The sequence below is a fragment of the Arachis hypogaea genome, chromosome 7 (genome assembly GCF_003086295.3).
Source record: "Arachis hypogaea cultivar Tifrunner chromosome 7, arahy.Tifrunner.gnm2.J5K5, whole genome shotgun sequence".
Taxonomy (NCBI): domain Eukaryota; kingdom Viridiplantae; phylum Streptophyta; class Magnoliopsida; order Fabales; family Fabaceae; genus Arachis; species Arachis hypogaea.
The window spans coordinates 4,243,126-4,252,766 of record NC_092042.1 but is presented as its reverse complement, the minus strand read 5'-3'; the positions used below and the strand labels follow the sequence as shown (position 1 = coordinate 4,252,766).

General features: G+C 36.0%; 1 protein-coding gene across 2 annotated transcripts; it reads left to right on the top strand.

Moving 5' to 3' along the window:
• Positions 1-1,468: 1,468 nt before the first annotated feature.
• Positions 1,469-9,298, top strand: LOC112702096 (PH, RCC1 and FYVE domains-containing protein 1). Of its 2 annotated transcripts, XM_025753002.3 has the most exons (10): positions 1,469-2,060; positions 2,197-2,248; positions 3,185-3,271; positions 4,025-4,114; positions 4,457-4,537; positions 4,662-4,856; positions 4,950-7,088; positions 7,743-7,889; positions 8,105-8,481; positions 8,645-9,298. In XM_025753002.3, exons 1-10 carry the CDS (start codon positions 2,047-2,049, stop codon positions 8,775-8,777), a joined length of 3,315 nt encoding a protein of 1,104 aa, XP_025608787.1. In that variant the 5' UTR covers positions 1,469-2,046; the 3' UTR covers positions 8,778-9,298. The 2 variants fall into 2 exon arrangements, with proteins under 2 accessions (XP_025608787.1, XP_025608786.1); XM_025753001.3 differs by lacking the exon at positions 1,469-2,060 and having other exon boundaries at positions 2,165-2,248.
• Positions 9,299-9,641: the final 343 nt, after the last annotated feature.

Sequence of the window (9,641 nt, the reverse complement as noted above, 5' to 3'; positions counted from 1 at the left end):
GGAAGTTAAAAGCTTTTTTTAAAATAGTGCCAAACACATAAATTATGACTTTTTATAATCTAAAAGTTAAAAAAAAAGTAGCTTCTCCTACTTCCCAAACGGGCTCTAAAAAGAGGAGGGAAAATAAAAAAAGTAATAATAACAACGACAATAAAAAAACGACAATGAAAAAAAATATGCAAAAAAAAAAGAGAAAAAGAAAAAATGTAGAATGCGAATATTTATATTAATGGACTATATTCATGCTCTCACTAATAAAATTAATTTTTATTAGGTTTAAATCAATTTAATTAAACTTAATTGCCAACAAAATTTAAATGCCTAACAAAACTATAAAAAGTATCACTTTTTTTCTTTATTTGAAAACACTAACAAAGAAAAAGTGATAAAAAATATAATTCATTTATTTTTGTAAGAATATAATTTAACAAAATAATATCCAAAATTTCATATGACTAACAAAAAATAAGATATTATATATATTAGCTTTATTAAAAAAAAATCTTTTTATCCAATTTGATAATTTTACACCAAGTGAACTTTACTTGTGAATGAATAATTTTTTTTTTAAATAACACATCTAGTGACCGAATTTTACTATAATCTTTATATTCACTTTTTTAAAAATATTTAAATATTTACAAAATTGAATAAAATACAAAGAATATTTTTTATTTATAAAAAATGATATTTTACTGTTATTTTTAAATTATTTAAGAATTTATTTATGTTTTGTTTTTTTTTTACCAATTTTTGTAAATTAATTTTGATACATTATTGATGGAAAATAATTTTGTATTGATATTGGAATCCACTTCCCTAAGCTAGTTGTTGTGTAACTGTTTTCCTTTTTCGCTTTAGCCTTTAGGCCTTGTTATATATCTAAAATAACAATTTTTTTGAATTTTTTAAATAACTTTATTCATAAAGATTTTAATTATTGACTCCAGTACTTTTGTTAATATGTTCATAACTGATTAGATATTGTGTAAATATATTTTTTTTTTGCTGCATTTAAAATCAAACTATTATTTTTATTTCGTATTATTTAAACATATTATATTAACAAATACTAAATTAAATTAATTATAACAACTCAGTTTATCTGTTGTTAGTTATTAGTCACTACATAGCCAAACAAAATCTCTGAAAAAATTATTTTCTCCAAAACTAAAAATTAATAATTCTAAAAGGCATTGACTCAATACTGACCAGAAAGAACCATTATCCTGTTTTTTTCTTCCTCTCCCAAATACATTTCCTTTCTTTATTAGTCAAATCTCTTCTTTTTTTTCTTTTTCTTTTTTATTTTTTCCCTCAAAATAATAAAATAAAAATACTATACAGTATACACTCTAAAGTCTAAACAACAAAACGCAACAATAATTACCGCAAAAAGTACAGTGGCAAACCCGAAATTTTACGAAACTTCAGGGGTAATCTTCACCCCCTTCTACTTTTTTCAATTTCTCCTTTTTAATTTTAATTTTAATTTTTTTTCCTTTTCTGTTTTCTTTCTGTTTTGAGCTCTTCACACACACTTCTCAGCCATAGACAACAAACACTGTGTTTTACTGTTTTTTTTCGTTGCTTTTATTTTTTTTTATAATTCGCAAAAAAAGCTTTCTCTCTCTAGAAACTCACTTTCTCTCTCTTCTGCAACTGATTCTCTCAGATCAGAGCTCCTTACCTTCTCTCTCCGTGTCTCTCTCCATTTTCGTTTCTCCGCCGCACTCTGTCGCCGCGATTTTCGTCTCCGCCGCGCCGACGCGAGCTCGACGACGCTTGGATCACCGGAATCCGCGGAGTTACGCGATCGAATTGTTCTTCCGTGACCTAGGAGCTTTCTTTCAGCTTCGGAGCTAGCTTCGGAGTACGCTTCGAGCTGAGTTTGAGCTTCGGAGCTGTGTGGAGCAGTGTTCTGGTGCGGTGAGGTGCTCGATGGAGCCGTGAATCATGATGGATTTGGTGCTGGAGCTGTTTCAGATTGCGAACTTGGGAGTTTAGTGAGGGTTTTTTGTTCGGAATCTCCGTTCGAATTGATGAATGGAAGGGTTCGGGTACGAAAATGGTTGAATGCGAGATTGGTGTTTAGAATTTGAGGAGCCAAACAAAAAAGAAGTTTCTAATTAGTTTCTTTTTGTTTTCATTTTTTTGCTTCAAATTTTGGCTTTGGATGATGTCACGTACTGGTAGAATGACTTCGGATCTTAGCAGAACCGGTGCTGTAGAACGAGACATTGAGCAGGTACCGTTGTTTTTTCTTTGAATATATACATAGAGATTATTTTATTTTATATTTTTCCTTCCGATTTATTTGGAACTTTGGCATCGTAATTGGATTTTCGTTGCTGTTGTGATGACTGTTGTTTGGAACGTTTTAATTGAAGTTTTAGATGAACTGAGTTAATTAATTTCACTAGATTGCGATATTTTGGATTAGTCAATGGAAGTATAGTTGCAGTAAGTTTGATTTATTAGTTAGCTTCAGCTGCTCGTAGCTGTGGATCATCATGTCAGGTTATTTGTAGGTTGCCTTTTTTTGTGTATGTGTTGTGCTACGCAGCCTTTCGCAGAAGGGCTTGATTGCTCAATGGCATGCCAGGTCTTGTTGTCACGTGTTACATGTATAGGAAACCACTGCCCTATGTGAAGAAAGAGTGAGATCTCACTGTTTCTTAAGAAAATTCTTTATGTACACAAGTTTAAGACTTAATGTTTACTTGTTTAGACACACTCACTATGGTGTTAGTTGGTCTTGTAACTAAGTTCGTGAGTGTAAAGTTGATGAGACCAACTTGTGAGTATGTTTACATATGAGGTGTTAGATTTGTGATCATAGAAGAATATTCCATGTCTTAATTGGTGAGAATACTCTCGTTATAGATGTATCTTTGGACATTTTTAATATTGACAGTAAGTGCTATGAATGTGAAAACATTGACAATTTCCACTGGTTTACTCAAGTGCCCGAGAAGCACTTGGCTAGACACTGAAAATGATGCTCTTCTGTCCATGGTTCAAACTATTTTTGTGTCTTATGTGGAATTTTGGTCTCTAGGCAGGGTAAGCCATGATGTTTGTCGTTTATCTTGCTTTGTTTATTTGGTGATTCCTCATTTTTCTCAGCATTGTACTATCTTCAGATGTGCTGACTGAAGTGCTTTATTGATATTCATTACAGGCTATTACTGCTTTAAAGAAAGGAGCTTACCTGCTCAAGTATGGAAGAAGGGGGAAGCCCAAGTTTTGCCCGTTCCGGCTTTCCAATGTGAGTTTGGCACTATTTTCTGATATTTTATGAAGAATTGAGTTTGGCACTAATATTCAATTACTAAAATCAGTGCCTCATATTACCTTTTGTTCTGTATTTACTTATTTCCCCTTAAATAAAAGTTAAGTAATTTATTCTAGAAGTAGTGGGGATAAAGACAGTAGGGATGCTTGAAGTGGAATAACAAAGAGTATAAAATAGTTTCTCAAAGAGGAGGGCAGAATGCAAAGTATTCATCCAACAAATTAAATAGTGAAAAAGATGACATTCCGAAAGTGCATTCTCTAAAAATAGACAAGGAATTTGCAAATATTTGTATTTTTTTTTGTTTTTTTGTTTTGTTTTGTTTTTAGTTACCAAAATAAATCCATCAATGGCTTAAAGAGCAGTTAGATTATCTTATGATCAGGTTTTCAGGAGTGCTTGAAGAAGAAACATTGTTAAAATTTGATTTAGTCATGGTGATTACAATGTTCTGCCCAACATTACATAAATTTTGAGTTACAAATTGAAATTCCGAAACCTAATATTGCTTTTACTAAACCATGAGGATTTAACAGTCTTGACTAGTTTTGTTTGGCAAATGTATTTGTTGTTACAACAATTTTTTGCTAGTGGACAATCTTGTTATTTTTCCATATGCGAGTCATTTCCATTAGATTACAATTTATTGCTAGATAATTTTCCAGATGCCTTTTATTTGAAAAAAAAATCCAGCTGCCAAAATTTGAATGTTTTTATGTCTTTCAGGATGAATCTGTTTTGATATGGTTCTCAGGGAAAGAAGAGAAGCACCTTAAACTGAGCCATGTGTCTAGAATTATATCTGGACAACGCACGGTAGGTTTTTAAATTTGCTGTTGAATCATGGTGCTGTTCTGCTTCATCAGGTTTAGTCAACAGTGATATGTCCTATCCAGATGATTAGTTGTTATATGATGGTTCTGTTCCATTTGATGTTTGCATGATTAAGTAATGTGCTTATCAAAGTTGAAATATATGAAATATGATATACATTTATTATTTGTCTACCAGTAAAGCTTCATGGTTGTTTTATTATGAATATTCCGGTATGCCTATTTATGTAATTATATTTGTGGTTCCTTCACTCATCGATGAAGTCATTTAACTTGATTGGTTTCTTTATTGTGATTGATAAAATATGGGTCCTATCTTTTTCAGCCTATCTTTCAAAGGTATCCACGGCCTGAAAAGGAATACCAGTCATTTTCTCTTATCTACAATGATAGGTCACTGGACTTGGTACGAATTTCTTTATTCTTCCCCTCTTGGGATTTTTAGCTGCAGTTGGTCGTTGCATTGGTGCTATTGATATTTTGAATATGCTGAAAGCTTAACATAATCTGGTCACCTACTTTTCTGCTAGATTTGCAAAGATAAAGATGAAGCTGAAGTTTGGTTTAGTGGTTTAAAAGCATTAATTTCACGTAGTCATCACCGAAAATGGAGGACAGAGTCAAGAAGTGATGGTATTCCATCTGAAGCTAATAGTCCTAGAACATACACCAGAAGAAGTTCTCCCATGAATTCTCCATTTGGTAGTAATGAAAGCTTGCAAAAGGTATAAATATATAATTATACCCCTTTGTTTTCTCCCTGTTTCACTGCATTTCTGTTGAAGATGTTTATTTAAAGAATTTTGTCTGCTATTCAGGATAGTGGGGATCACCTTCGGCTTCACAGTCCTTATGACAGCCCTCCTAAAAATGGTTTAGATAAAGCATTATCTGATGTGATGTTGTATGCTGTCCCACCAAAAGGTTTCTTCCCTCCAGATTCTGCAAGTGCTTCAGTCCACTCTGTGTCATCTGGAGGATCAGATAGTATGCATGGTCACATGAAGACAATGGGTATGGATGCTTTTAGAGTTAGTCTATCAAGTGCTGTTAGCTCATCTAGCCAAGGTTCTGGTCATGATGATGGCGATGCTTTAGGGGATGTTTTCATTTGGGGGGAAGGTACAGGTGATGGTGTTCTGGGCGGTGGGACTCATCGAGTTGGGAGTTCTTTGGGTGTAAAAATGGACTCTCTTTTTCCAAAAGCCTTGGAATCTGCAGTAGTTCTTGATGTACAGAATATTGCCTGCGGTGGACGACATGCGGCCTTAGTGACCAAACAAGGTGAAATTTTCTCTTGGGGGGAAGAATCAGGAGGTAGGCTTGGGCATGGTGTTGATTCTGATGTTCTCCATCCAAAGCTTATCGAAACTTTAAGCAATACAAATATTGAACTTGTAGCTTGTGGGGAATATCATACATGTGCTGTGACGCTTTCTGGTGATCTTTATACATGGGGTGATGGCACATACAATTATGGTCTTCTGGGGCATGGTAATCAAGTGAGCCACTGGGTCCCAAAAAGAGTAAATGGCCCCCTGGAGGGCATACATGTTTCATCTATTTCTTGTGGACCGTGGCACACTGCTGTCGTAACCTCTGCTGGGCAATTGTTTACTTTTGGTGATGGTACATTTGGTGTTTTGGGTCATGGAGATCATAAAAGTGTTTCATTACCTAGGGAAGTAGAGTCCCTCAAGGGTCTTCGTACTGTCCGGGCTGCTTGTGGTGTTTGGCATACTGCTGCAGTTGTGGAAGTCATGGTTGGAAATTCTAGTTCCAGCAACTGCTCTTCAGGGAAGCTGTTCACTTGGGGTGATGGAGACAAAGGTCGACTTGGGCATGGTGATAAGGAAGCAAAACTTGTTCCAACCTGTGTTGCAGCCCTGGTTGAACCCAATTTCTGTCAGGTTGCTTGTGGACATAGTCTGACTGTTGCGCTTACCACCTCTGGGCATGTCTATACAATGGGTAGTCCTGTCTATGGTCAGTTGGGAAATCCTCAAGCTGATGGGAAGCTACCAAGCCGTGTTGAAGGAAAGCTTTCAAAGAGTTTTGTGGAGGAGATTGCTTGTGGTGCATATCATGTTGCAGTTTTAACTTCAAGGACAGAAGTTTACACATGGGGTAAGGGTGCAAATGGTCGTTTAGGCCATGGGGATACAGATGACAGAAATGTCCCAACATTAGTAGAAGCATTGAAAGACAAACAGGTCAAAAGTGTTGCTTGTGGTACTAATTTCACTGCAGCTATCTGTCTACATAAGTGGGTATCTGGTGTTGACCAGTCTATGTGTTCTGGTTGTCGTCTTCCATTTAATTTCAAAAGAAAACGTCACAATTGTTATAATTGTGGACTTGTTTTCTGTCATTCATGTAGCAGTAAGAAATCTCTTAAGGCTTCAATGGCACCAAACCCCAACAAACCTTATCGCGTCTGTGACAACTGTTTTAATAAACTAAGGAAATCTATGGAAACTGATTCTTCATCCCATTCTTCTGTGAGCAGAAGAGGAAGTATCGTTCCAGGGTCACTTGAGTTAATTGATAAGGATGATAAAATGGATTCAAGATCTCGTAGTCAACTTGCTAAGTTTTCTTCAATGGAGTCCTTGAAGCAAGTGGATAGTAGATCTTCTAAAAAAAACAAGAAGTTGGAATTCAACAGTAGTCGCGTCTCTCCTGTTCCAAATGGGGGTTCACAATGGGGAGCACTGAATATTTCTAAATCTTTTAATCCTGTTTTTGGATCATCAAAGAAGTTCTTCTCAGCATCTGTTCCTGGATCTAGAATTGTTTCCCGAGCAACATCTCCAATATCTAGACGACCTAGTCCACCACGTTCAACTACTCCAACTCCAACACTGGGAGGTCTTACTTCCCCAAAGATAGTTGTGGATGATGCTAAGAGGACCAATGATAGCCTCAGTCAGGAGGTTATTAAATTAAGACAGCAGGTACCTTATTTTATGCCGTGGCTGATTGATTCCCTTTCTTGCTTCTAAATGTTTGCAATTTGCATGGAGTTTTATAAAATCTGCTCTTAATAACACCCGTTTTTTGGTGCATCAACTGGTCATTTTTAGGACATCAATATATGTGAATAAATATCTGAAAGCAAATGACTGGGATACTAGGTGGAAATGACAAGCAGACAAATTTACCATGGGATGCATATTAATGGCCAGCAACTTTAATGACTTGCTGCATTTTCTAATTAATGGTTGAGATGAATTGCAAATTAAAATCCAAGGCAATATAATTGCAAAGCACGTGCTTTATATGTAATATTGCCATGTATATACAGTACAATTATTGAAATACCAGGTTGTGGCAATACACTATTTGAGGTGACCAGGTTCTTTATTTTAAAGTTTCACAGGAATAACTAAATAAGATTCTGCAATCCAAGCAGCATACTTAATGCTTCTCAATTCTCATATCTAATCTTGTTTTTCATTTTGCTTGTTCAAGTAATTAGTTTTTGAGGGTGTGGTCTGATGGCTTGTGGACAATAGTTTATTGTTTGGTGTAGATCATATCTGATGTCGATAGTGTAACTCACAAGGTCATCTATTTTCGGCAAGCCTCATTTTCTTTCCTTCTTTTAGGTGGAAAACCTGACTAGGAAAGCGCAACTTCAAGAAGTTGAGTTGGAAAGGACAACCAAACAGCTAAAAGATGCTATAGCAATTGCTGGAGAGGAAACTGCGAAGTGCAAAGCAGCAAAGGAAGTGATCAAATCTCTTACCGCTCAGGTAGAAACTTATATACTTTTAAAGTATTTGAGAAATTAGAAACCTGTTAGAGCCCAAAATACCTACACATTCCCATGGCAAAGAAAGAAAAGAGACAGAGACACACATAACATTCATAAATCGAAACTAATTATTCTTTAGGCTTATGTATTCCAGATTTGTATTGGATGTTATGCTAAGTGATTCTGTTTTTTTTTGTTTCATGCACTGATTAGTTGAAGGACATGGCTGAGAGGCTACCTGTAGGAGCAGCTAGGAATGTCAAATCGCCTTCTCTTGCTTCCATTGGTTCCAATGAGCTTAGCTATGCTTCCATTGATCGATTGAATCTTCAAGCAACAAGCCCAGAAGCAGATTTAACTGGATCAAATAATCAGTTGCTTTCAAATGGATCCAGCACTGCCATCAACCGTAGTAGTGCTGGTCACAATAAACAGAACCAGTCAGAGGTAACTAACAAAAATGGGAGCAGAACAAAGGAGAGCGAATCCCGGAGTGAGAATGAATGGGTTGAGCAAGATGAACCTGGTGTATATATTACACTCACCTCCCTTCCTGGAGGCGTAATAGATCTTAAGAGAGTTCGCTTCAGGTATTAATGCATTATAGAAAATGCCCTTCTATCAACTGACAGCACTCATTTGCCTTTTCCTCATTAGCTTGTAGCAATTCCTGAGTTCATATAAACTATACAGTATTGCATACATTAGCCATTTTGTAATCCGAGTTTTAACCTTTACGTTTGTTGAATGCAGTCGAAAGCGGTTCAGCGAGAAACAAGCAGAACAATGGTGGGCTGAGAATCGTGCAAGAGTATATGAGCAATACAATGTTCGCATGATTGACAAGTCCAGCGTTGGTGTTGGGAGTGAAGACCTGGCTCACTGATGTGACAACTTGTAAATGACTTTTTTTTACGTTGACTGGAATTGCAGCAAAAGCTCATACTGATCAATTGCATTCGGCTTCCATCAAATATAATGCCTTGAAGGGAGCTGGGGTTTGGCATAGTAGGAGAGAGTAGGGAATGATTGTGATTTTGTAATTTTTTTCCTTTAACCTGCTTTCCATTTTTTTCCCTATATGTTTACCTTGTGTGGGGGGTGTTGAGGGTGAGAAATGTAAATTCTTGGTAGGTTGCAGTCTCGGTTGAGAGTAGCTGCAGTGTAAATTTCATAAGCGAATGCATTTGCAAATTTTTCTTCTACATACACACGGTTATAAATTCCTCCAGCCATGGAAGGAATGGCTCTAAGTAGTTGACATAGATAGCCTTCGGAGCAAATGCTTTGTTGAAATCTTACTTGCACTTAGAATACTAGCCGGCATTATCATCCTCACTCTCATATATACTAATGTGAATTACATCTTGGTTGTGGAATAATTAAATCATATCTTTGTATGTAGTACTTTACGATTTTCCTCTGACTAGCATATTAGTTCATAATGTCGGAAATCACTTCGAGGTTCCCTTTAGCCTTGGATTTTCGATCTCAACCATTTGACAGGCGAAATATATTAAATACTTTAGTCGATATGTAGGATTTGCAATTCAATAGGGTTTGGCTTTAGGTTTAAGAGTGAGAAGCTCTGGTCTCAGAAATCTTTTTATTCTTTGGGTTTGGGGTCAGAAAAATCTTATGGAAGGTGTGAGAACAAAAACTTGCTTTGCAAGTGAATTCCGATGGCTTAAAGGGAGTTATCTGAAGAATAAACCAATTTCAAGGGAAGAACTGACAAAATAAAAATTGG